Source organism: Thalassophryne amazonica, chromosome 10, assembly GCF_902500255.1.
Source record: "Thalassophryne amazonica chromosome 10, fThaAma1.1, whole genome shotgun sequence".
Lineage (NCBI taxonomy): Eukaryota > Metazoa > Chordata > Actinopteri > Batrachoidiformes > Batrachoididae > Thalassophryne > Thalassophryne amazonica.
The window spans coordinates 35486275-35514270 of NC_047112.1; the positions used below are offsets into that span (position 1 = coordinate 35486275).

General features: G+C 43.9%; 1 protein-coding gene across 2 annotated transcripts in view; it reads left to right on the forward strand.

Moving 5' to 3' along the window:
- The window catches only part of tle2b (TLE family member 2, transcriptional corepressor b), a 270457-nt gene that overhangs the window by 56914 nt on the left and 185547 nt on the right, over positions 1-27996 (forward strand). For both annotated transcript variants that reach the window (XM_034179780.1, XM_034179781.1), the window contains exons 2-3: positions 1871-1968; positions 17883-17946. In XM_034179780.1, the coding sequence (XP_034035671.1) occupies positions 1871-1968; positions 17883-17946 (162 nt within the window). The remainder of the gene's footprint in view (positions 1-1870; positions 1969-17882; positions 17947-27996) is intronic.

The following is a 27996-nucleotide window of genomic DNA, read 5'->3' on the forward strand; positions in this document are numbered from 1 at the left end:
TCTGCACCCTTAAACCAGATTTGTGCCTCGAGACAATCCTGTTTTGGAGGTCTACAGACAATTCTTTTGACGTCATGCTTGGGGTTTGTGCTCTGACATGCACTGTTAACTGTGAGACCTTATATGCAGACAGGTGTATGCCATTCCAATTCATGCCCAATCAACTAAATTTACCCCAGGTGGACTCCAGTTAAGCTGTAGAAATATCTCAAGGATGATCAGTGGAAACAGGATGCACCTGAGCTCAATTTTGAGCTTCATGGCAAAAGTTGTGAATATTTGGTTGGTGAATACTACTTGTGATTTCTTAGTTTTAATTTTTAATAAATTTGCAAAAAAAAACTCAAATAAACTTCTTTCATTGTCATTATAGGGTATTGTGTGTAGAATTTTGAGGGAAAAAAATCCATTCTGAATTAAAGCTGTAACATAAACTGTGGGGAAAATGAAGTGCTGTGAATACTGTAAATTTCTGAATGTTGCATGGCTCTAAATCAAAAGGGCAATATAATGAGGACAAACTGCTTAAAATCTGAACTTTCATGCATGAGATCAATCAAAAAAGCAACATTGTTTTGTTTTTATAATATCGCATAGACCTACCTGCCACCTGCTGCTGCACTACATCAGAAAAGTAAACTGTTGTTTTGAGATTTTCTTTAACAGTGGCTATGCTCAAACAGAACAGTGCCGTGTCCGCACAACCCTACAAAAAGGATTTAGCTTGAATGATTGTAGCTGTCTCTCAAAAATGTGTGGTTTTGAAGTTACATGTAACGTAAAATGAGCTTGTTTTTCAGTTTCATTACCGTTCAGAGGCTAGGTCCGGTGGCTACAGCTGCTTGATTTATACAAAAGTAGCTCTTTAGTTTTAAGTCTTTAAGTCAGAAGCAGCTTAAACACCTGGCAGTCTGCTTATAAAAATAGGCTGCATATTCGTACATAAAAATAAAAATTTTATACGAAAGGTTCCTGTTCAAAACCCACCCCTGCCCATTTGACATGTGATATGGAGCTACATCAGGAAGGGCATCCAGTGTAAAACTTGTGCCAAATCAACATGCAGATGAACCTCAAGTGAAAACAAGGGAGCAGCCAAAGAGACTTACTGTTCTTACATAAAAATTTTGTGGATCATTAATTACATTTTTATGGGAAATCACAACTTCAAAACCAGCATGTGGAGAGAAGAAAAATAGCTGCATCTGCTTACTCCAGAATTCCCTCATCCCCAAATATCAACAACTGCAGCGTCAAAAAAAACATCCTCAGTGTCTTTCTCCAACTTCACACAGCGTGTAGAGGAGGAGGAGGGCGGCTGTCGATAGTGCTTTAGACAGACATGGAGGTCTGGTGGAGGAGGTGGTGGTGAGGAGGACTCCTGGGAGGTGCTTGTTTTGTTGGGCCTTCTTTAGCTTTTAGCAGGTGAGAGACGCTACCGTGATTCCCTATAAGTTATTCATTTGATGTTTTCTCCCTTTGCAGCTCTTTGTAGGCTGGAATACATTAGCACCCTGTCAGAATGGAGAGGATGCTAATGTGAGAGAGAAGCAGAGAGAGAGGAGAGAAAGAAAGGATGGAGCCAGTGGAGGGAAGGAGGCAGAGTCATTAGAGGAGGAGGAGAACAGAGAGAGAGAGAGGACACGGCTTTATGATGTGTGGGAAGGGGAAGTGACCTTCCCTCTCACTTTCATCTTAGCTTTTTCCTCTCCTTGTTCTCCGACGCACATACATGCTTGCACATACGAGCAGACACTTGAAGTGCGCACAGACACATGCATATCCATATACTCATGCACGCAGATTGTGCATGACGTGCACTCTTCAACAGCTCTTATTCATTTTCTATTTCTTTCTCTCTCCTGTGCAGGTCCCCTTGCAGCCAGGCCAGTCTTTCAAGTTCACAGTCCTGGAAACTCTGGACCGTATAAAGGAGGAATTTCAGTTCCTCCAGGCACAGTATCACAGGTACACACAATGTATACTTTACGCCTGTAAGGATTACATATGTACTTTCTCTTCACACCACACCAGCGTAAAGCTGTAATAATTCCCTGACAAGAGATGAAGGCGACTGCAAAGGTTACCTGAGTTGCCAGCACCCTGGTGCAAGCTCAAGGTTAATTCCTCTGGCTGCCTGCATGCATGCGTGCGTGCGTACGTGCCTGGCCTGTGTGTTACACAGTGTTAGATGTTATTACTAATGATGGTACAATACCACTTTTTCAGGTATGATATGATACCGATACTGGAACCTTCAGTATCCACCACTACCAATCTGATGCATATTTCAAGTAATCTGTTAATAAATTTACTTGTCTGGAGATACTTTGATAATCTATCGATACTGATCCAGAATATTGCATCAGTGCACCCCTGATTATTATATTGTTTTCATTCTTGCTGCAGGTGCAGAAATTACCAAAATGAGAGCAGCTGTCATATTAGGTAGCAATGCTGCATTATCTGATTTGATAAATTTCTGTCCCACTATGTAATATAAACTATCGTAAAAACAGGTGAGGATAGTTTTAGTCATTTATAGGATAAAAATGAATGTTACAAGTGTGCTTCCTTCATGTAATTGTGAATTTATTACTAGAATGTGGCTGTGCTCTCCACCTAGGTAGTATGGAAGTGCATCTCATCCTTGTAAAAGGATCTGATATGTATCTAGATACATGGGCTACATGATTCATAGATGGTATGTTTTAATGATGGAACCATTCCACTGGGTGTAATATGATGCAGATGCAATAAAATTCTTTGTTTAATATACATGTTCATTTTCCATTATAAAATACAGTAGGCCAAATTTCATTTTCATTTCACATATTTCATAAAAGACCAGGGATCTTTTTCACATTTTTGCTACTGTGCTGCAGCATGTTGGTGCTGTCTTTGCTTGTCTTTGTTCACCACTGGGCTTCACACTGACCTTTGAATTTTAAGAGACTTTAAAGATGTGGAAGCAGCAGCCCACAGCCTCACCTCACAAAAAGCACCCCATTTTCGTGACACAGGTTTTTTTTTTTCTTTTCTATTTTTGTTGGGAAAGTGTAGGTACACGGACCCACAACAGGGGGCGCAAATGAACGGACAATGGATGAGGTCAAATAACAACACTTTACTGTTGTGAATGGGCACAACAAATACAATCAGATTACAACAATAGACAAAGCCAAATCACAAAAGGTGTCGTGTGGGCAGGCTCGAAGATAGGAGACGTCTGTCCAAAGCAGAACCGGAACCACACGATTTCCTCCGCCACCAGACCCCGGGAATACTGGAGCCACCAAGTCCCGAACTCCCAGGTGGCCACTGCCTTCGCGTGTCGGACCTGGTACTGCTGGCGAGGAACAAAAGAACAATTAAATGTGGGTGCGTCTGCACCCAGGAATCCGCACGGCAGGAAAACTACCTCCACCACTCGTTGGAAAAGGAGTCAGCTAAACAACTCCCAAAAGTCACAAAAGATCACTGTTAACCAGTCAGCTGAGCACGTTACCTTCCAGGTAGAACGATATCTCGGCAAAGAGGTGGAGGCGTCGTCCTGCTGATATTCCCCTGCTGATCAGATGATGGGTAACAGCTGTTGCAGGTGATGCGTGACAGCTGTCACCCTGGCTGCTCCTGTGAGGCGACTGCGCCCTCTCGTGCCTGAAGCCCGCACTTCAGGCAGGGCGCCCTCTGGTGGTGGGCCAGCAGTACCTCCTCTTCTGGCGGCCCACACAACAGGACCCCCCCCTCAACGGGCGCCTCCTGGCGCCTGACCAAGCTTGTCCGGGTGGCGGCGGTAGAAATCGGCCAGGAGGGCCGGGTCCAGGATGAAGCTCCTCTTCACCCAGGAGCGTTCTTCGGGGCTGTACCCCTCCCAGTCCACCAAATACTGGAAGCCCCGGCCCATCCTACGGACATCCAAAAGCCGGCGTACAGTCCAAGCCGGCTCGCCATCGATGATCCGGGCAGGAGGCGGTGCCGGACCCGGAGTACAGAGGGGTGAGGTGTGATGTGGTTTTATTCGGGACACATGAAACACAGGATGGATCCGCAGTGAGGCCGGAAGCTGAAGCCTCACCGCGGCTGGACTGATGACCTTAAGGATCTTAAATCAATCAATCAATCAATCAATTTTTTTATATAGCGCCAAATCACAACAAACAGTTGCCCCAAGGCGCTTTATATTGTAAGGCAAGGCCATACAATAATTATGTTGGGCCGATGTAACGGTCCTGTAGCTTGGGGGAGTCCACCTTGAGGGGAATGTCCTTTGTGGATAACCACACCTCCTGCCCTGGCCGATACGCAGGGGCCGGGGCCCGCAGACGGTCTGCATGGGCTTTTGCCCTCGTCCGGGCCTTTAGCAAAGCAGAACGGGCGGCACGCCACACCCGACGGCACTTCCGTAGGTGGGCCTGGACCGAGGGCACACCGACCTCTCCCTCAACCACCGGAAACAACGGGGGCTGATACCCCAGACATACCTCAAAAGGGGAGAGGCCGGTGGCTGAAGACACCTGGCTGTTATGAGCATACTCGATCCAGGCCAAATGGGTACTCCAGGCCGCCGGGTGCGCGGCAGTCACGCAGCGCAAAGCCTGTTCCACCTCCTGGTTTACCCGTTCTGCTTGCCCGTTGGTCTGAGGGTGGTACCCGGACGAGAGACTCACCGTGGCCCCCAGTTCCCGGCAGAAGCTCCTCCAGACTTGCGAGGAGAACTGGGGACCGCGATCGGAGACGATGTCTGTTGGAATCCCATGCAGCCGGACGACGTGGTGGACCAGGAGGTCCGCTGTCTCCTGGGCTGTTGGGAGCTTCGGGAGGGCCACGAAGTGGGCCGCCTTGGAGAATCGGTCCACTATCGTGAGGATGGTAGTGTTACCCTGGGACGGCGGGAGGCCCGTGACAAAATCCAGGCCGATGTGGGACGAGGGGCGATGAGGCACGGGCAGCGGCTGGAGTAGTCCTGATGCCCTGCGATGGTCAGCCTTGCCCCTGGCGCAGGTGGTGCAGGCCTGGATATAATCGCGGATGTCAGCCTCTAGGGATGCCCACCAGAAGCGCTGCCGGACAACTGCCACGGTTCTTCGCACCCCTGGATGACAGGAGAGCTTGGAGCCGTGACAGAAGTCCAGGACTGCAGCCCTAGCTTCTGGTGGGACATATAGTTTGTTCTTCGGCCCAGTTCCGGGGTCCGGGCTTCGTGCCAGGGCCTCCCGGACGGTTCTCTCTACGTCCCAGGTGAGGGTGGCCACGATAGTGGACTCCGGGATGATGGGTTCCGGTGGATCCGACAACTCCGCTTTGACTTCATCTTCATGTACCCGGGACAAGGCATCCGATCTCTGGTTTTTGGTCCCGGGATGGTAGGTGATCCGGAAGTCAAAACGGCCGAAGAACAGTGACCAGCGGGCTTGCCTGGGGTTCAGCCGCTTGGCGGTCCTGATATACTCCAGGTTCCGGTGGTCAGTGAAAACCGTGAATGGCACGGACGTTCCCTCCAACAGATGTCTCCACTCTTCAAGAGCCTCTTTCACCGCAAGGAGTTCTCGATTGCCGACGTCATAGTTCCGTTGGGCCGGGGTCAACCTGCGGGAAAAATAGGCACACGGGTGAAGGACCTTATCGGTCTTCCTGCTCTGGGAAAGCACAGCTCCTATCCCTGAGTCCGAGGCGTCCACTTCAACCACTAACTGGCGACTAGGATCGGGCTGCACCAGAACAGGTGCAGACGAGAAGCGCCGTTTCAACTCCTTGAACGCGGCATTGCAACGATCCGACCAGGTGAAGGGGACTTTTGGTGAGGTCAGGGTTGTCAGGGGGCTAACTACCTGACTGTAGCCCTTAATGAACCTCCTGTAGAAATTTGCAAAGCCGAGGAACTGTTGCAGCTTCCTACGGCTAGTGGGTTGGGGCCAGTCTCTCACCGCCGCAACCTTGGCCGGATCAGGAGCGACGGAGTTGGGGGAGATGATAAACCCCAGGAAGGACAAAGATGTGCGGTGAAACTCACACTTCTCGCCCTTCACAAACAGCCGGTTCTCCAACAACCGCTGCAGGACCTGACGTACATGCCAGACATGAGTCTCAGGATCCGGAGAAAAGATGAGTATATCGTCTAGATATACGAAGACGAATCGGTGCAGGAAATCCCGCAAGACATCATTAACTGATGCTTGGAACGTCGCGGGGGCGTTTGTGAGGCCGAACGGCATGACCAGGTACTCAAAGTGACCTAATGGGGTGTTGAATGCCGTCTTCCATTCGTCTCCCTTCCGGATCCGAACCAGGTGATACGCATTTCTAAGATCCAGCTTAGTAAAGATTTTGGCTCCATGCAGGGGGGTGAACACGGAATCTAATAATGGCAACGGGTATCGGTTGCGAACCGTAATCTCATTCAGCCCCCTGTAATCAATACATGGACGAAGTCCGCCATCTTTCTTGCCCACAAAAAAGAAACCTGCCCCCATCGGGGAGGTGGAGTTCCGGATCAGCCCGGCAGCTAATGAGTCCCGGATGTAGGTCTCCATTGATTCGCGCTCAGGTCGTGAGAGGTTGTACAGCCTGCTGGACGGGAACTCAGCGCCTGGAACCAAATCAATGGCACAATCGTACGGACGGTGCGGGGGAAGGGTGAGTGCCAGATCCTTGCTGGTACTCAACCGGCACTGCCGTCAGATTGGGAGGGACTTTGACCTCCTCCTTAGCCTGGGAACCGGGAGGAACCGAGGATCCTAAACACACCCGATGGCAGGTTTCGCTCCACTGAACCACCACCCCAGACGGCCAATCGATCCGGGGATTGTGCTTTAACATCCATGGGATGCCCAAAATCACGCGGGAGGTAGAAGGAGTTACAAAAAACTCAATCTCCTCCCGATGGTTTCCAGACACCACCAGAGTTACTGGTTGTGTCTTGTGTGTGAGTAAAGGGAGGAGGGTGCCATCTAGTGCCCGCACCTGCAATGGCGAAGGAAGCGCCACCAGAGGGAGCCCTACCTCCTTTGCCCATCCGCTGTCTAGCAGATTCCCTTCTGACCCCGTGTCCACCAGTGCTCAGGCTTGAAGGGTTAAATCCCCGCTCAGGATTGTGACTGGGAGTCGTGTGGCAATTTGTGTGTGACTCACTTGAATGTCTTGACCCCCCCTTAGCCCAGTCTCTAAGGGCGAGTGTTGACGTCTTGGCCGTTTGGGGCAGTCTCTCTGTGTGTGCTCTGTTGAGCTGCAGAGAAAACACTCTCCACGGATCAGCCTCCCCATTTTGGCCCTGTGCGTTTCCCTAACAACGTCAACAGGGGGAGCTGTTGCCCCACAAAGCGCTGCGGCTGTGGAGCGTGGGGAGGGCGGCCCCTTTTCGAACCCGGAAGGGAGAGGGGCGGCGCGTATCCGGTCACGTCCTTCGCCTCGCTCCCGACGGCGTTCCTCTAACCGATTGTCTAATCGTATAACGAGATCAATAAGCCCGTCCAAATCCCGCGGTTCGTCCTTAGCCACCAGGTGCTCCTTCAGGACCAACGATAGTCCGTTTACGAAGGCGGCGCGGAGGGCAGTGCTATTCCAGCCGGATGCGGAAGTCGACTGCATAAGCAGCTGCGCTCCGGCGCCCCTGTCTCATTGACAGCAGCACGGCTGAAGCGGTCTCTCCTCTATTTGGGTGATCGAACACTGTTCTGAACTCCCTCACAAACCCATCATATGTCAGAAGGAGCCGTGAATTTTGCTCCCAGAGCGCTGTAGCCCAAGCGCGTGCCTTGCCGCGAAGCAGATTAATCACATAAGCTATCTTACTAGCATCAGTCGCGTACATGACGGGACGTTGTGCGAAGACGAGCGAACACTGCATAAGAAAGTCTGCGCATGTCTCCACACAACCCCCGTACGGTTCTGGAGGGCTTATGTATGCTTCAGGGGAAGGTGGGAGGGGTCGTTGAACGACCTGTGGAACGTCACTATTGCGCACAGGATCGACAGGAGGGAGAGCCGCAGCAGCGCCCTGAGGGCGCGCTTCCACCTACTCGGCGAGAGCCTCCACCCTGCGGTTAAGGAGGACGTTTTGCTCGGTCATCAGATCCAGCCGAGCCGTAAAAGCGGTGAGGATTCGCTGCAACTCACCGATCATTCCTCCTGCAGACGCCTGTGCGCCTTGCTCTTCCATTGGCCATTCAATGGCCGGTCGACGCCCCTCGGGGTCCATGACGTTGGCCGAGATAGCCTGTTGGGAAAGTGTAGGTACACGGACCCACAACAGGGGGCGCAAATGAACGGACAATGGATGAGGTCAAATAACAACACTTTACTGTTGTGAATGGGCACAACAAATACAATCAGATTACAACAATAGACAAAGCCAAATCACAAAAGGTGTCGTGTGGGCAGGCTCGAAGATAGGAGACGTCTGTCCAAAGCAGAACCGGAACCACACGATTTCCTCCGCCACCAGACCCCGGGAATACTGGAGCCGCCAAGTCCCGAACTCCCAAGTGGCCACTGCCTTCGCGTGTCGGACCTGGTACTGCTGGTGAGGAACAAAAGAACAATTAAATGTGGGTGCGTCTGCACCCAGGAATCCGCACGGCAGGAAAACTACCTCCACCACTCGTTGGAAAAGGAGTCAGCTAAACAACTCCCAAAAGTCACAAAAGATCACTGTTATCCAGTCAGCTGAGCACGTTACCTTCCAGGTAGAACGATATCTCGGCAAAGAGGTGGAGGCGTCGTCCTGCTGATATTCCCCTGCTGATCAGATGATGGGTAACAGCTGTTGCAGGTGATGCGTGACAGCTATCACCCTGGCTGCTCCTGTGAGGCGACTGCGCCCTCTCGTGCCTGAAGCCCGCACTTCAGGCAGGGCGCCCTCTGGTGGTGGGCCAGCAGTACCTCCTCTTCTGGCAGCCCACACAGCAATTTTGCTATTTATAATCCTCCCCGTTCTCTTAACTCTAGCCATAAACATAGCATAAGTGTGTCCCCTCCCTCCCCTAAACCTAACCACAACCCCCCATACCGCCCACCCGTCACCCCACATTTCGTGCCCTGTCACGAAAAGCACCCCGTTTTCATTTCCCTGTTACGAACCCATAGATTGATGTCCTTTTTATAATGCCACCACAAACTGCCATGAGACTGTGTTGGCAGCACAACAGCTTATCTCAACCTATTCACATAGTTAAAATCAGGCCATTGACCAGTTCATGGTACATTTCAACCCAGTCTCATGGCAGTTTGTGATGACATTGCAAAAACTAAATTAATCTATGGCTTTGTGATAACATCACGAAAATGGGGTGCTTTAGATCTTCCCAGGGATTCCTGTGGTTCTGGAAGGGTCCATATATTGATATAATTGTTACTTTAAAACTGATTTCCAATTTGTATCAGACAATACAATGCTTCTCCATGTTAGTTTAGGCAGTTTACATACTTTGGTATGGTGAGCTTGAAATTCACAACACAATAACTGCAGTGCTAATCTTCCATTCTAGACCACATAAATAAAATTTGCATCATGGTGGTGCAAGGGGTTCACATGCTTGCCTCCCTGGTTCCAAGCCGCCTGTAGCCCATTCTCCATGTACGGTGCATCCGGAAAGTATTCACAGCACTTCATTTTTTCCACATTTTGTTATGTTTCAGCAATATTCCAAAATGGATAAAATAATTTTTTTCCTCCAAAATTCTACATGCAGCACCCCATAATGACGATGTGAAAAAAGTTTTTTTTTTCGATTTTTGCAAATGTATTAAAAATAGAAAAAACTAAGAAATCACATGCTCCTAAGTATTCACAGCCTTTGCTTGAATTGACTACAGCAGTCATGACCTCAGTGATATTTTGTTTATTCCAGTATGGATGCCGCGCACATGTAATGACATCATGAATGTAAGTAGTATTAGAGTATATAAAATACTGAAAGCAAAAACGGAATTACATTATGTTAAAAACAAGAACAAATATGTAGCAAATACAATGGTTTCAGGTTTATGTTGCTTTGAATATTTGCTAATTTTGTCAAAACGTTAAGTAAATATGAGACTAATGTCTTAGATCTCCAGTCAAATTTTTCATATCTAAATTTCATCCAAGACTCACCAAATTATTTCCATGTGTTCGGACTGTGTATATGTGAGTAAGTATTTCCAAGACTTTTTATCCTGTATATGCTATTTGCACAGATCATTATAACATCCTTTGACCATTTTCCCTCTAATTACTTTAAACAGCCCAGCACAGAACATTTTTGGGCAGTCTCAGTGAAGTTTTGGCTAACTGAGGTTTCATGTTTCAGTAACTCAGATAGCCAGAGGTCATTAATAGTCTCATTATAATTTGTGTTTTTTGCAGTGATACACAACCCACTTCTGGTTAATGTGTCATTTAGAAAGTTGTATATTTTGCCGCATTTCAAGAGTCTGGTGGATTGAGTGAGCAGCATACACATACAACCCCTGGCAAAAATTATGGAATCACCGGCCTCGGAGGATGTTCATTCAGTTGTTTAATTTTGTAGAAAAAAAGCAGATCACAGACATGACACAAAACTAAAGTCATTTCAAATGGCAACTTTCTGGCTTTAAGAAACACTATAAGAAATCAAGAAAAAAAGATTGTGTCAGTCAGTAACGGTTACTTTTTTAGACCAAGCAGAGGAAAAAAATATGGAATCACTCAATTCTGAGGAAAAAATTATGGAATCACCCTGTAAATTTTCATCCCCAAAACTAACACCTGCCTCATATCAGATCTGCTCGTTAGTCTGCATCTAAAAAGGAGTGAACACACCTTGGAGAGCTGTTGCATCAAGTGGACTGACATGAATCATGGCTCCAACACGAGAGATGTCAATTGAAACAAAGGAGAGGATTATCAAACTCTTCAAAGAGAGTAAATCATCACGCAATGTTGCAAAAGATGTTGGTTGTTCACAGTCAGCTGTGTCTAAACTCTGGACCAAATACAAACAACATGGGAAGGTTGTTAAAGGCAAACATACTGGTAGACCAAGGAAGACATCAAAGCGTCAAGACAGAAAACTTAAAGCAATATGTCTCAAAAATCAAAAAATGTACAACAAAACAAATGAGGAACGAATGGGAGGAAACTGGAGTCAACGTCTGTGACCGAACTGTAAGAAACCGCCTAAAGGAAATGGGATTTACATACAGAAAAGCTAAACGAAAGGGATCATTAACACCTAAACAGAAAAAAACAAGGTTACAATGGGCTAAGGAAAAGCAATTGTGGACTGTGGATGACTGGATGAAAGTCATATTCAGTGATGAATCTCAAATCTGCATTGGGCAAGGTGATGATGCTGGAACTTTTGTTTGATGCCTTTCCAATGAGATTTATAAAGATGACTGCCTGAAGAGAACATGTAAATTTCCACAGTCATTGATGATATGGGGCTGCATGTCAGGTAAAGGCACTGGGGAGATGGCTGTCATTACATCATCAATAAATGCACAAGTTTATGTTGATATTTTGGACAATTGAAAGGATGTTTGGGGATGATGAAATCATTTTTCAAGATGATAATGCATCTTGCCATAGAGCAAAAACTGTGAAAACATTCCTTGCAAAAAGACACATAGGGTCAATGTCAATGAGCAGATCTGATTTGATGCAGGTGTTAATTTGGGGGATGAAAATTTACAGGGTGATTCCATAATGTTTTTCCCTCAGAATTGAGTGATTCCATATTTTTTTTCCTCTGCTTGGTCTAAAAAGTAACCGTTACTGACTGCCACAATCTTTTTTTCTTGATTTCTTATAGTGTTTCTTAAAGCCAGAAAGTTGCCATTTGAAATGACTTTAGTTTTGTGTCATGTCTGTGATCTGCTTTTTTTCTACAAAATTAAACAACTGAATGAACATCCTCTGAGGCCGGTGATTCCATAATTTTTGCCAGGGGTTGTAAATGCCCACACACAAACATTAACACAGTACTGATGTATGATCACTGTATGTTTACTGCTGATAATGCAACACAAATTATTGCCAACTCCCAACACAGTTTGTCAAAACCTCTTATGATAAGGAGTCTGACCTGTTTCTCAATAAGTACAACTTCACCTTTTTCTAATAATATCTAGAGTTGAAATAGATTGGGTAACCTTGTTTTCCCAACTGCTCATGACACATAAAATGACCTAATCTAACACAATCAGTGACAGGTTCTACACCTGAAAATGGATATATCCTTGAATTGGTTTTGTCCTATGGATCAACTATCAGAGATATTTGTGCGCTACCCATCCTGGACAACTGGATGATTTTATTTGAAATTTTTATTCATGAACAAAATAGTTCAACTTTTATGGAAAGGACACTGACATTAACGCACCATATCAGCCCAGGTACTTTAAGGAGGTTTGACCTTAAGTTAACAGCAGTGCTGGGGTCATTGCAAGAACAGACCACCTCAGCAAATGTTCTTGCTCATGAATAAACAGATGCCTTGGCTCACAGAGAATCTTCAAATACAAAGGAAAACTTACAGGAAACTGGAGCGCAAATGACGAACCTCACAACTTCATGCATCCTGTTGTGATTGGCATGATAGTCTCAGTGACTCTCAATGTATTACAGTGCATCTGGAAAGTATTCACAGCACTTCATGTTTCCCACATTTTGTTATGTTACAACCTTATTCCAAAATGGAGTAAATTCATTTTTTTCCCCCAAAATTCTACTCACAACACCCCATAATGACAGCATGATGAAAGTTTTTTTTTATTTTTGCAAATGTATTAAAAATGATAATTAAAAATAGAAATCACATGTACATAAGTATTCACACCCTTTGCTCAATGCTTTATTGGTGCACCTTTGGCAGCAATTACAGCCTCAGGTCTTCTTGAATATGATGCCACAAGCTTGGCTCACCTATCTTTGGGTAGGTTTGCCCATTCCTCTTTGCAGCACCTCTTAAGCTCCATCAGGTTGGATGTGGAGCGTCGGTGCACAGCCATTTTCAGATCTCTCCAGAGATGTTCAATCAGATTCAGGTCTTGGCTCTGGCTGGGCCACTCCAGGACATTCACAGAGTTGTCCTGAATCCGCTCCTTTGATATCTTGGCTGTGTGCTTAGGGTCATTGTCCTGCTGAAAGATGAGCCGTCGCCCCACTCTGACATCAAGAGCACTCTGGAGCAGGTTTTCATCCAGGATGTCTCTGTACATTGCTGCATTCTACTTTCCCTCAATCCTGACTAGTCTCCCAGTTCCTGCCATTAAAAAACATCCCCACAGCATGATGCTGCCAGCACCATGCTTCACTGTAGGGATGGTGCCTGGTTTCTTCCAAACATGATGCCTGGCATTCACGCCAAAGAGTTCAATTTTTGTGTCATCAAACCAGAGAATTTTGTTTCTCATGGTCTGAGAGTCCTTCAGGTGCCTTTTGGCAAACTCCAGGTGGGCTGCCATGTGCCTTTTACTAAGGAGTAGATTCCGTCTGGCCACACTACCATACAGGCCTGATTGGTGGATTGGTGCAGAGATGGTTGTCCTTCTGGAAGGTTCTCTCCTCTTCACAGAGGGATACTGGAGCTCTGACAGAGTGACCATCAGGTTCTTGGTCACCTCCCTGACTAAGGCCTTTCTCTCCCGATCACTCAGTTTAGACGGGCAGCCAACTCCAGGAAAAGTCCTGGTGGATTTCAACTTCTTACATTTACAGATGATGGAGGCCACTGTGCTCATTGCGATCTTCAAATCAGCAGAAATGTTTCTGTACCCTTCCTCAGATTTGTGCCTTGAGACAATCCTGTCTCAGAGGTCTACAGACAGTTCCTTTGACTTCATGCTTGGTTTGTGCTCTGTCATGCACTGTCAACTGTGGGACCTTATATGTAAACAGGTGTGTGCCTTTACAAATCATGTCCAATCAACTGAATTTACCCCAGGTGGACTCCAATTAAATTTTAGAAGCATCTCAAGGATGATCAATGGAAACAGGATGCACCTGAGCTCAATTATGAGCTTCATGGCAAAGGCTGTGAATACTTACATACATGTGATTTCTTAGTTTTTTGTTTGTTTGTTTTATTTATTATAAATTCACCAATTCCCCCCCCCCCCCCCTCCAAAAAAAAAAAAAACTTTTAACATTGTCATTATGAGGTATTGTGTGTAGAATTTTGAGGAAAAATTAATTTACTTCATTTTGGAATAAGGCTGTAACATAATAAAATGTGGAAAAACTGAAGTGCTGTGCATAGTCAAACCTCATCAACTGTCAACACACAAATCTACCTTAGATGCAGAGACTCTGGAAAATCACAAGCTTGTCTTCAATTTGGCATTTTGTTGAAAATTCTGTAGAAAGTTGTGTCAAATCAGCTCCTGAAATATTTGTCTGGAAATGATCCGTTGGAACCTTAGCAGTTGGGATTGGCATTCAGGGCACATCAGTTGACAAAATCAGCAATTACAAAAGTGGTAAATGATTAATGGTTAATGACTATTGATTTGGAGTCTGTATCTATGCTGTTGTTGTTGTTGGACCATAGTGCTGTATTTGTCATCGTTGATCATGAGACTCTCTTGAATGAACTCAAGAGCTTCTTTGGTATTTTCTTTTGACTATCATCCCAGGCTTTTCTCCATGGGCTGCCTGTTCAGACGACAACAGATTTTAAAATTCTACAATTAATGTATAAGATATTGAATGGCTGAGTTGGTTGAGTCATATGTGCCCACACGTACACTTTGATCACAGGGGGCTGGTCTGCTGTGTGTCTCCAAGTTTGACAAGAAAATTGTGGGTTTTATAGCTTTTCCTATTGGGCACCATTGTATTGGAATGGTCTACGCAGTTTAGTTCGACTGAGTTGTGTTTAACAAAATAATCAAAACTCACATATTCTTGGCTGCCTATATTTATCAAGGGTGTGCTAATTTGTTTTTTTTTGGATATCAATTTAACATCTAGTAATATTTCTTATTATTTCAATCCACTGTGTTTTGTTGTCTTATTTTGTTATAACTGTTTTGTGAAGCATTATGCAAATGAATGTGTTATTATTATTATTATTATCATCAGTGGTGGGCACAGATAACCAAAAAATTAACTTCGATAACAGATAATCAGATAACTGAAACGTTATCTTTGATAAAGATAAAACGATAAACCACCCAAAAATGTATCAGAAGTTACAGATAGCCGATAACCGATAAATTCCAGTATTGTCTCTGGTACATTTGCAACTACTAACAAACTGAATTTGAGTTTTAACACTGCGATCGCTTCTGGTAGCATCAAAAGTGACAACAGACCCAAACAATGAGCCCACACTTCTGTCTTTGAACATCTTGCCCCCTGCTGGAAGCTCTTATTTACTACATGGCTTCCACCACAGAAGCAAGCTGAGAACAGCTGCAAAGCCCAGCTCTCTACCCAATCACAACGCTCCGGTCAGGCGGAGGTCTTGGAAAATAAAGCCATGCTGACTTATGGTTTGGTGTATAAATAAATGAATACGGATAGAATAACTCCATTAATGTGAATTCGGTCATTTGTACAAAGTTAAAATATAACATACATCTTTTAATGTTGAATAATGCACTAATTCTGAATTTTTGTAAAAAACACAGACAGATCGCAAAGGATTCTGGGTAAAATGTGCCTCTTCTGCTAAACACTGATTGGTTGAGTCATTCATTATATAAACCAACACGTTAATGTGACGTGTGTCGTGTGTTGGTGTTTACAGGTAAATGTGCTTTTGTAAAATATTCCATTTTTTATTTATAAAAACAGGCATTTTTACGGAGCCCTGGAAGTGTCATCGCAAAATGTTTTGCATTGTGGAGAGAATGTGCGCTCATTTTATTATACTCAACAAAAATATAAATGCAACACTTTTGGTTTTGCTCCCATTTTGTATGAGATGAACTCAAAGATCTAAAACTTTTTCCACATACACAATATCACCATTTCCCTCAAATATTGTTGACAAACCAGTCGAAATCTGTGATAGTGAGCACTTCTCCTTTGCTGAGATAATCCATCCCACCTCACAGGTGTGCCATACCAAGATGCTGATTAGACACCATGATTAGTGCACAGGTGTGCCTTAGACTGTCCACAATAAAAGGCCACTCTGAGAGGTGCAGTTTTGTTTTATTGGGGGGGATACCAGTCAGTATCTGGTGTGACCACCATTTGCCTCATGCAGTGCAACACATCTCCTTCGCATCATCCGTGAAGAGAACACCTCTCCAACGTGCCAAACGCCAGCGAATGTGAGCATTTGCCCACTCAAGTCGGTTACGACAACGAACTGGAGTCAGGTCTAGACCCTGATGAGGACGACGAGCATGCAGATGAGCTTCCCTGAGACGGTTTCTGACAGTTTGTGCAGAAATTCTTTGGTTATGCAAACCGATTGTTTCAGCAGCTGGCCGAGTGGCTGGTCTCAGACGATCTTGGAGGTGAACATGCTGGATGTGGAGGTCCTGGGCTGGTGTGGTTACACGTGGTCTGTGGTTGTGAGGCTGCTTGGATGTACTGCCAAATTCTCTGAAACGACTTTGGAGACGGCTTATGGTAGAGACATGAACATTCAATACACGAGCAACAGCTCTGGTTGACATTCCTGCTGTCAGCATGCCAATTGCACGCTCCCTCAAATCTTGCGACATCTGTGGCATTGTGCTGTGTGATAAAACTGCACCTTTCAGAGTGGCCTTTTATTGTGGGCAGTCTAAGGCACACCTGTGCACTAATCATGGTGTCTAATCAGCATCTTGGTATGGCACACCTGTGAGGTGGGATGGATTATCTCAGCAAAGGAGAAGTGCTCACTATCACAGATTTAGACTGGTTTGTGAACAATATTTGAGAGAAATGGTGATATTGTGTATGTGGAAAAAGTTTTAGATCTTTGAGTTCATCTCATACAAAATGGGAGCAAAACCAAAAGTGTTGCGTTTATATTTTTGTTGAGTGTATATTGTGCGCACGTTTTATGATGTTGTGCACACATTTTATTATATTGTGCACACATTTTATTATATTGTAAAACGTGCTGCGCTGCGAGATCTCAGTAACATTGAGAACTGCATTGAGATACTCTGATCACGCTGCACACACAGAACACCATTAACATCGTAACATAAAACTATTTTTATATTGTGCCTAAAACTCTTGTGAATATATTTTCTTTTTTTAAGTTTTAGAAATATTTGTAGCTGTTCAGCTTTATTTATCACGTTATCGGTCTAAAAATTATCGGACAAAAATTTATCGCAAGATAATTAGTCCGATAATGGTTTTTAAAGTTATCTAAAAAGATAATCCGATAATGAAAACATAATCTTTGTGAATTATCAGTTATCGGATTATCGGAACTGTGCCCACCACTGATTATTATTATTATTATTATTACCCTGACATCAGGGTGAATGTGAGGCATAATTGCAAAGCGCTTTGAGCGTCTGATGCAGATGGAAAAGTGCTATATAAATGCAGTCCATTTACCATTTGCCATTTACCGTTATTATTATTATTATTATTATTATTATTATTATTATAAAGTAGAACCGGGTTGTCTTCAAACACATATTTAGTTGTACTATGTCACATTGAAACCAAAATTAAGCATTGCTTGAATAATTGCTGTCCTGTTGTTCAGGTCTATAATGTATACTTAAGGTGGTGTTTTTAATGGTGTAGTGAATAATTCCACATCATTTCTCACAGTAATGACTCTATCTGTACACAGCATTTATGAAATATTTGTGGTATCTTTATACAGCTGTAAAATGTGTTTGAACTCTGCAATATCTGTGGTGGGAATTATAATATTCTAATTTATTTTAGTGCATGTAAATAAACAATTTAATTTGTGAATGTGATTTTTGCCCTCGTACAGTCTGAAGCTGGAGTGTGAGAAGTTGGCCAGTGAGAAGACAGAGATGCAGAGGCACTATATCATGGTGAGTCCAATCAGATTTATACAAGGCCGTAGAGTGTGTGTGTGTGTGTGTGTGTGTGTGTGTGTGTGTGTGTGTGTGTGTGTGTGTGTGTGTGTGTGTGTGTGTGTGTGTGTGTGTGTGTGTGTGTGTGTGTGTGTGTGTGTGTGTGTTAGAGAGAGTCTCTGGCTCTCAGAGTCTTGTGTTTGTTGATGAGATGGATTGATGCTGTGTATCTTTCATCATTATTAGTAGCAGCCATTTCTCTCTTTCACTCTCTTTTTCTCCTGCTTTGTTTGTCATAAACTTTCTGCAGCTATTAACTGTCTGCTTCTACACACACACCCATCCATCCATCTTCATTCTCTTAGTCCATTTAAGTGTCGCGGGGGCTGGAGCCTATCCCAGCAGTCATAGAGCGCAAAGTGAGGTACACTGTGGACAGGACGCCAGTCTGTTGCAGGGCCACATACAGACAAACAAACACTTTCACTCCCGCACACACACCTACAGACAATTTAGTTTCCAATCCACCTAACCTACGTGTCTTTGGATGTGGGAGGAAGCCGGAGCACCCAGAGAGAACACACAAACTCCACACAGAAAGGCTACAGGTGGGAATCGAACCCATGGCCTTCTCTCTGCAAGGCAACAGTGCTAACCACTAAGTCACTGTGCTGCCGTCTGCTTCTGTTAACAACATTAAATTGCTGTGCTGTTGATTACAAAAAGCTATATTTAAAATGGATACAAAACAGAATGCACATTAACTGTATTTTCCAAGTCATGTTTTTTTTTTCTAAGCTAATTTGGAATAAGAATATGTCATGCGACGTATTACAAAACGACTTACATGTGAAAAACTACTGCATCACACGTGACAAGCTGCTCCTATATTCTGAATGAGGTGCTGGGATTTACACCCTGAAGCAGAAGGTGGAGGTAATGCACCATTAATCTGGGCACCAACCACGTAAAAAGAAGAAGAAGATCTGAATGAAAGACTTTCTGTGTTTTAGACAAGAAATGAGTTCAATAAATGATGCTTTCAAACTGAAAGACCACATGCTTGGATAAAAAGAGGGCATATAACATTCATTGTCGATTTTGCAATAACACATATTGACGTACGCATATGCAGTACGTCCAGGCCGGTGGCTTGAGCAAAAAGCAAAGAGCGCTTGCTTCATCGTGTGGGATTAAGGGGTTAAAAGTGGTTCTTATGCAGGATTTTGCTATTTCTACCTGTGGACGGGACGTTCACCAATTCACACTGTGGGATTGAATCTGCTGAGCCTGAAAATGAATGAACCACTGAAATGTCCCAGTGAAAATTGCACAGTTTACAGTGCTGAACAGTTAGCAGAAATAGCCAGTTTAGGTTCCTACCAGTGTGATAAAGGTAAGACAGTGGAGAAAAGACATCAGGGGCATACCTGCCACTGACACTGGACATGTTACAGGCTTTTACAGGCTCTTTACAGGCCACGTGCCGAGGTTTGGGAACAGTGCTGGCTGAAGAAAGATGGATGTTGTGCTCATAAGTCGTGTAACCGAACGGAAGGGGAAAGGGGAGGTGATGGTGTAGTGGTTAAGCGTTGGGCTTCAGACCAGAGGATCCTCGGTTCAAACCCCAGCCTGATTGGAAAATCACTAAGGGCCCTCGGGCAAGGTCATTAACCCCCCAGTTGCTCCCGGTGTGTAGTGAGCGCCTTGCATGGCAGCACCCTGACATCTGTGTGTGTGTGTGTGCTTGTGTGAATGGGTGAATGTGATGCATCATTGTAAAGCGCTTTGAGTGCCTGATGCAGATGGAAAAGTGCTATATAAATGTAGTCCATTTACATGTACCGGCCTACCTAATGGCAGCAAATGGGATTAAATTTTCTGATGAAGAAATGTCATCGTATCGGTAGGTTTCCCTCATTTATTCTCTGTAAATTCATAATGTTAATCCCTGTTAATCATGTGTGACTCTTTCAGTTTCATATTCAACTAGACAAGAAATATTTTTTGTTAAATGTGTTACACCTGGCTTTGTTTCATGTCAAGTTAGAATTATGCGAGTATCACTCTTGCTACTGAGTCTGAAAGTGGAGCTATCTTCTGCTTCTTTTGAAAATTAAAATGTGATTTTAATTTTGAACAATAGAAGAGAAATAAAATTAGCCTTATAAACATACCATTGGCAAAGCGTACACTGCAGAATCTTGAATGCTTTTTTGGAATCCAGGGTGTCCAGTTTACCCCATTACTGTGGACTGCTTTTAACCAAAGGGCCCCTTCACACATAGTGTGAATAAGTACAACTCAGGGCAACTCACAGTGATACAGCTCGTATGAGCGAACTACGAAACATTGTGTCTATGGGCAGGCGTGCATGACCCGGTGCAATGGTTCGTGCATGTGACGGTGTCTTTCAAGCAGGAACACAGTTTGAGCAGCTGTGGACCACATTGCGCGGCTACTGTAGAATAAATAAAAAATAAAAACCAGCTGGTGCATGTGGAACCACATCGTGCCGCTGCTGTGGTAAAAAAATACATGTCACCTGCGGGATTTGTACCTGTACTTTACTGATTGCCAGCCCGAAACTTTACCACTGAGCTACTGTCACTGGCCTATAAACAGTGCTGGAAAATGCCTGAAATTAAGAAAGAGATGGACGGATTTAAAAAACAAAAAAACCCCACATACCATAAAAAACACCGCATTTCATTGAATCCCTCTTATCAAGTATGATCCATCTGTTCCTCTGTAGATGACCCATGGTCACAGACGTACAGTCATGAAATTACATGAATGAGAAGCAGGGTGCTCTGATCATGTCCACATCTGCTGGCACCGTGTCCAGCCGGCCCTGCACGTGTGTACTTTCCGACACGCGTGTCTTGTTGATGGCACGCCACAGGACTGACACTGTGTCATGTGAACAGAGCTCACGTGGGTGACGTGACAGTCAGATCGCCTTCTGCAATCACTGCTGTCGCCTTTCTCCACCCACTCCACCCTGCCTGCACTCTTCTTCACCTCTCTACCACACTCTCCATTACTTTGGATAGTTGACCTCAAGTATTTAAACTCATCTACTTTCACCACTTCTACTCTTTGTAACTGCACTATTCCACCGGACTCCCTCTCATTCACACACATGTACTCAGTTTTGCTCCTACTGACTTTCATGCCCCTGCTCTCTAGAGCATATAATAACATTAATTAGCCCGATAGTTTCTGCTCACTAATGCAGTGTTTGCATTATAAATAAATGATGCGTTGATTCAATTAATTTCATTTCTTGTTGCATGAAGCAGTAGCACCATGTTTCAAAGGTAAATGTGAATTATTGACCAGTGTGAATTACAACCCCAATTCCAATGAAGTTGGGACATTGTGAAAAATGTAAATAAAAACAGTGATTTGCAAATCCTCTTCAACCTATATTCAATTGAATACACCACAAAGACAAGATATTTAATGTTCAAACTGATAAACTTTATTGTTTTTGTGCAAATATTTGCTCATTTTGAAATGGATGCCTGCAACACGTTTCAAAAAAGCTGGGACAGTGGTATGTTTACCACTGTGTTACATCACCTTTCCTTCTAACAACACTCACTAAGCATTTGGGAACTGAGGACACTAATTGTTGAAGCTTTGTAGGTGGAATTCTTTCCCATTCTTGCTTGATGTATGACTTCAGGTGTTCAACAGTCCGGGGTCTCCGTTGTCATATTTTGCGCTTTATGATGTGCCACACATTTTCAATGGACAATAGGTCTGGACTGCAGGCAGGCCAGTCTAGTACCCGCACTCTTTTACTACAAAGCCACGCTGTTGTAAAACGTGCAGAATGTGACTTGGTATTGTCTTGCTGATATAAGCAGGGACGTCCCTGAAGAAGACATTGCTTGGATGGCAGCATGTGTTGCTCCAAAACCTGGATGTACCTTTCAGAATTGTTGGTGCCATCACAGATGTGTAAGTTGCCCATGTCATGCGTACTAACACACCCCCATACCATCACAGATGCTGGCTTTGAACTTTGCGCTGGTAACAATCTGGATGGTGCTGGATTGTGTTTAGCTTGATATGATCATAATCTGACTTTTATTTATTTATTTGTCTAGGGTTTTTTGTGATAAGGTTTTTATTCATTTATTTATATTCATTTTATTTACCTACTTAGGCCAGTTAAGGATCATGTAAAAGCTAGAGCCTAACCCAGTGGTTATTGGATGGTCATAAACCCTGGATCGACCGCCAGTTTGTTGCAGGACATCCATTCATTTATCCATCCATTTTCTATAGCCGCTTAGGGTCACGGGAGGGCATTCTGTCTCTGACTTGCTATTTTCCATCCCTTTCTTTCAGTTTTCTCTTCCTCAGATGCCCTCCCTTGCTCATTCGCTCTTCTTCCTCACCGTTTTCTCTTGAGTGCTAACAGCCTGAGTTCCCTCTGTGTCCGTGTGTGTGTTTGTGCGACTAAAGGCTCGCATTTATTGTAAGCCTTTGTCTGTGGTATGAAACACACCCAGAGCCGACCAGAATACGATATGCACCATCTGCTAAGCTGCTCGCATTTCATAAACCTGGGAGCACAGGCAGGATCAGGGCCGTAAGCTAGATAGACACACGGATGGGTAGACAGTGTGAGAGAAAGACAGAGACAGAAAGGCAAACAGACTAAAAGATACAGTGTGAGGAAAAAGTAGGCAGATGGAACCTGCAGAAAGACAAATGGAGAGAGATGCAAGATGAGCAGATAGAAGCACACATGCCTAGATTCAGTTCTCTAATACTTCAAAATCTGTTTTCATCAACACTACTTCATGTATGTACAGGATTATGAGGACACTTCATTAATGGTTTTTAAGAATTCCATTTACAAGTTCAGCACCCATTAAACTGTCCAAAGTGACCCCGATGCTGCAGAGTTCATCTGTGCTCAAATTTCACAACCTGACACTTCTTGTTATGATGATTTACATTCATTAGATTAGATTAGATAGAACTTTATTAATCTTTTAGGAAGACACCTTCAGGGAAATTGAGGTTCCAGCAGCATTTTATAAGAGCACACAGGGTAATAAGCACACAGAGTATAAAAAGTAACAAACAATTTACAAAATGTAAATACAAACATAAACACCAGAAATACTGCCCACTATTGGCTTACTGGCTACTACTGTTCCTCTCCTTCCCATCCTCTGTCTTCCTGTTACTCCTCCTCCCTCCCAGTGAGGCCTGACGGACAAAGGAGTTTTTCATTTTGTTAGTCCTGCACTTGGGAAGGAGCAGTCTGTGCCTGAAGAGAATCCTCTGGTTTCATGTTTGTAAATCACTTGTTTCAGATTCTGAAATAATAAAATGTAATTTATGCAGAGATTTGGTGCTAGTTTTATGCCAGATGGCCTTCCAGACACAACTCCACAAGTACAATGGTCAGCTGAAAAGTTCTGCATCCAACACAGTTATTTCAGTAACAAGCAAGATATTGAAGTGAAACTGGTACGAGAATAATCCTTTACTTATTGACTGTCGCTACACCAAACAGTTTTCGCCCTGTAATTTCAGGGATGTGCAGAATCACCTTCAGTGTAACGCATGTGCACACTAATCAGTAAAAAAAAAAATAGTGGCGTACATGGATGTACTTTTCTAGCAATGTGCTTCGTCAAACGACAAAGTGCTGTGCACCCAGGGTCATTTATCAACGATGTGAGTGTTGTCTATGGCAACACCTGTGTGGATGTCAGTGCTGTCGGGAGGTAGGCAAGGAGTCTGAATGGCAAAAATCCCGCCACGATGACACTGCATGACCAAGCCCATAGCAGGACAAATCATGTCCAATCAACTGAATTTGCCCCAGCTGGACTCCAGTTGAGTTGTAAAAGAATCTCAAGGATGATCAGTGGAAACAGGATGCACCTGAGCTCAGTTTTGATCTTCATGCCATGAATACAAATGTACAATTTTTAGTTTTTTATTTTTAATAAATTTGCAAAAATGTAAAAAAAAAAAGGTGCTGTGAATACTTTCCAGATGTACCATATTCATATGAATGCAATGGAAAACACAGAGAAAAACATTGAGAAACCACAGAGTGCTCAAAAACACCCATTTGCCAAATCTCAGACGCTCCCTAATTGCAGTAAGTGTGGTTTCACAGAAACTAACCGTGCAAACACGTCCTCCACTGAAACTTCCCACTTTTCGATGTAACAATATTTTCATCAATAACAGGAATAAGTGACATTTAATTGACCTTATTAAATGTGACCTTTGTGCCCCCAGTGCACGGACCTTAGTGTCCTTTGTTACATGTTAAAGGCCGACTGCAGGTTGAAACTGTTCAGTATGACAGTGCAGCACAGCAGGAGGTCAGGGAGCTGCAGGTGACACGGGCTAATACGGCAGACTGTCCGTACTATATAGTATTTGAACTGAGGATCACACTGGTGTAGTGGACAGCTAAATGAGAGGGAGGGAAAGAAAATGAGAGGGATGGGAGTGAAAAGAAGCTCAAAGAGAAAGATGGCTTGAGAGGAAAAAGGCTGAGTGTCAGACGTAAAAAAAACACATCGAGCTGCTGGGGAGCAGAGGAAGGACACAAAGGGAGGATGAGATAAATAGACTAAAAAGACAGAGAAACAGAGGGAATGCTGAAAGGAACAAGAGGAAAGAGGGAATTGCATAGTATGAAAAAAATGTGGAGAAAAGAAGAAATAGCATGAAAGGGCACAGAGGAGAAAGAGATACTTGTGTGTGTGTAGGGGGGGATGAAAGTGAGAGAGGGCGAGAGAGAGGATGCAGCGTGCACAGACACGTAAATAATGTGAAGCAACAACGGAGTGACTGCACCCACAGAGGAGATAACCCAGAAGGCTATATTTAGCTCGTTAGGCTTGTCATCCACAGCGAGGCCTGTTTCCACAGGCTGCGGCTCTGCTCACCACGCTGCACTGCTCCTCACTCTGCCGCTCATCACTCTGAGGCTCTTTAAACACCACAGTCAGCCAGGTAAAGTGGGGAGCTTCTTCTGCACTTTATACAGGGATATTATCTCATTAACTTTATCACTCTAGCACATTAAAAAAAGAGGTGTTATCTCTCCGTAAGGTGGGACGGTGCTGATTTTTATCAGGCTTGGTGGCTAAAGACGTCTGGATGCAAATGCAAAACTCAGGCACACAGCTCTGTGGTTCAAAAAGGTTTAGTAGAGATTCAGGCAGAGGTCGGTACACATTAAGGCAGTCCAAAACAAGCAGCAGTACAAAAAGCATCAGGCTGAGGCAGAGTCGGGTACGCAGCCAGGCGGTCAAAAAAATGATGAGGCAAAACAGGACTGAGAAAACACACTGAGACTTAGAGCTGGAAAGAAGGCACAAGGCGCATCAATCTGGCGAGTGACAAATGAAACCAGAGAACCTTAAATACACCCAGGTGATGAGCTACAAATTGGGAACAGGTGTGCGTGGAAAGCACAAGAACAAGGGTGTGGCCAGACAGAGTGAAACGCCCACCACCAAGCACCAAGGAAAAGATGAGAGACAAAGAGCCAGAGAAAACCCAAGCAGAAAAAGACCAGCAAGATAACAAACAACCTAGAAAACTAACAAAACACAATAACCAAACGGAACACATGATTCAAACAAGACACAAAAAAATCCAAATCTTGACAATTTTCAGCAATGTCAGAGTCATTTGTGTTTGTTTAGGTAGAACAGTTTTCTTTCTTCAAGCGCTCATTTTCTGTAGTATTGTTTTGTAAAATGGTCCATTGAATTATGCATAGCCATTGCGCTACACCGCACCAGCAGCTGCGTCTTAAACATTATTAGCAAAATGCTCAAACAACACAGAACTTGCTTGTTTTAATCAGGCCATCAAATGTGAAGGTGAGCAAAAATACTGGAATGTATGAATAACAAATATTTCTTTATTATAAGAAAATTAGTATGTGTGCCGCTGTGCTGTGACGCTGGTGGTGCAACAACAGACAAAACTTTATGATCACAGCCACACAAGCATATAACACCTTCAGAGTTGTTATGAGCGTCTTGGTGACTTCAGTTCAGTTTGGTTTATTTATATGGTGCCAAATCATAGGTCGAACCTCACCAACCCTTACTTCGTCTTCTTCTTAGATGATCGCCACTCAGATTTGAGAATCTATGTGCCTACTGCAGACAGATTCACCACATAGTAGCAAACTGTTTGTTTTGATTGATGTAAATTAACTTCAAGACATATTCAGAGGCTGGGAAATGTTCACGTGTCTATCCTCTGACTTGTCCTGGGTGTAAAAATGATGATGTAATTGTGTTATACTTAAAGGTGTGCACACACTTATGCAGTCATTATTTTGTGTTTAATATTTTATTGTATCTTAATGTGAGATACATTCTTATCTGGAACTTATTCTCTTTTTCTTACAGGAACAACCTAGTGGTTTAAAAAAAGTACATTTTGTTGCAAATTGTGTGGTGGATTATATACCAAATTATTGGGTTAGGTAAATTTCAAAAAAGGGCGGGTCTATGATTATTACAGGATTAGTATCATCCATCATTCATCCCTCACCTTTGTCCTCAAATGTCTCAGCACAGGTCCCCATGCCTTATCAAACACACTACTCCATCCTGCAATATTGAGTCTAAGCTTTTCATCTTGTTGAGATTGGGAACACGGTGGATTAGTGGTTAGCACTGTTGCCTCACAACAGCATGTTTGCGTGGGTTCTCTGTGGTTGCTCTGGCATCCTCCCATTTCCACAGACATGCTGGATGGGTGAATTACTGACTCCAAATTGACCATAGGTGAGACTGCGAATGTCTATATTTGTTGACCCTGCGATAGACCAGCGGCCTGTCCAGGATGTACACCCCTCTCACCAATGATCCCTGGGATAGGCTCCACCCCCCACCCTTAATTGGAAATTAAGAAAATGGATGAATGTTGTTGAGATTTGTTTTCTCTGTTTATTTAAAATTCACCTTTTTTGTTTTAACACACAAAACACACAACCAACTCAACAAGTGTACTTCATCGAGGGTGGGGTGGGTGGAGCGGTGGGAATGTAAGGTGTAAGGCTCTAGACTCGCCAAATCAACAGCCCTTAATCCAACTGAGCAGTAATTTCATCTCCTGAGAGCAGACTGAAGGGAAAATTCAATGAAACAGACACCGACTAAGAGAGGCTACTGCAAAAGTCTGGCAAAACATAACAGGTCAACTTATTTGTACCACACCAAATCAAATGAGTAAGGTCTAACCTTACCTACTCCCTTAGCAAGTACATTGGCAACCTTGGTTAGGAAGAGCTTCCTCAGGCATTATATAGAAAGAAATATCAAACAGACCAGGCTCAGTGGGGTGACCATCTGCTTTGGCCATGGTAAGAATATCAAAATACAATTAAAACAAAGCACAACAACGAATTGTCACACATGCAAAGACAGCCATGCAAGAGTCCAATGGCTGCTGGCTCAAAGGATATCCAAACAGTGAAGAGCAAAGTCTTGTTAAATGGGCTACAGTTGGCATGTCCGTGATGAGTGCCAGATGAGTCCTTGAAAGAACGTTCCCTGGATTTCATCCCTGTGATGCTGTGATAAATCCTCTCATTTCTCCGTATTTCCACAGTTCCTTGTAGATCTCGCATGTCCCAGTTCTGGAAGAATCTCGGAGGAGCAGATGAATAGACAGAAGGATCAATGAAGTTCTAAAATGCAGTGATAGCATACAGCACAGGAAATCCCAGCCTCTCACAGGTGGTCTGTGTCTGTTTGTAGTCATCATTAATCATCATCATAAAGTGTTGATTATTGAATCAACAATCTAATCTATCTATATATGCAATCTATTGAAATTTGTTTGCTTCCTCAAACTTTAGATGGTCAGATACAAAAGTTGCTACGCTCTATATTGCTTATCACTTCTAAGAAATAAAAGCTGATATGCTCTACCTTCTTCTCATATTCATCCTTTCACCTCAAACCCAAACATTGTCAATGTATAGGAAAAAAATTTTTTAATTAATTGACCGTATAGTTCCAATACTTTTTGTGGCAG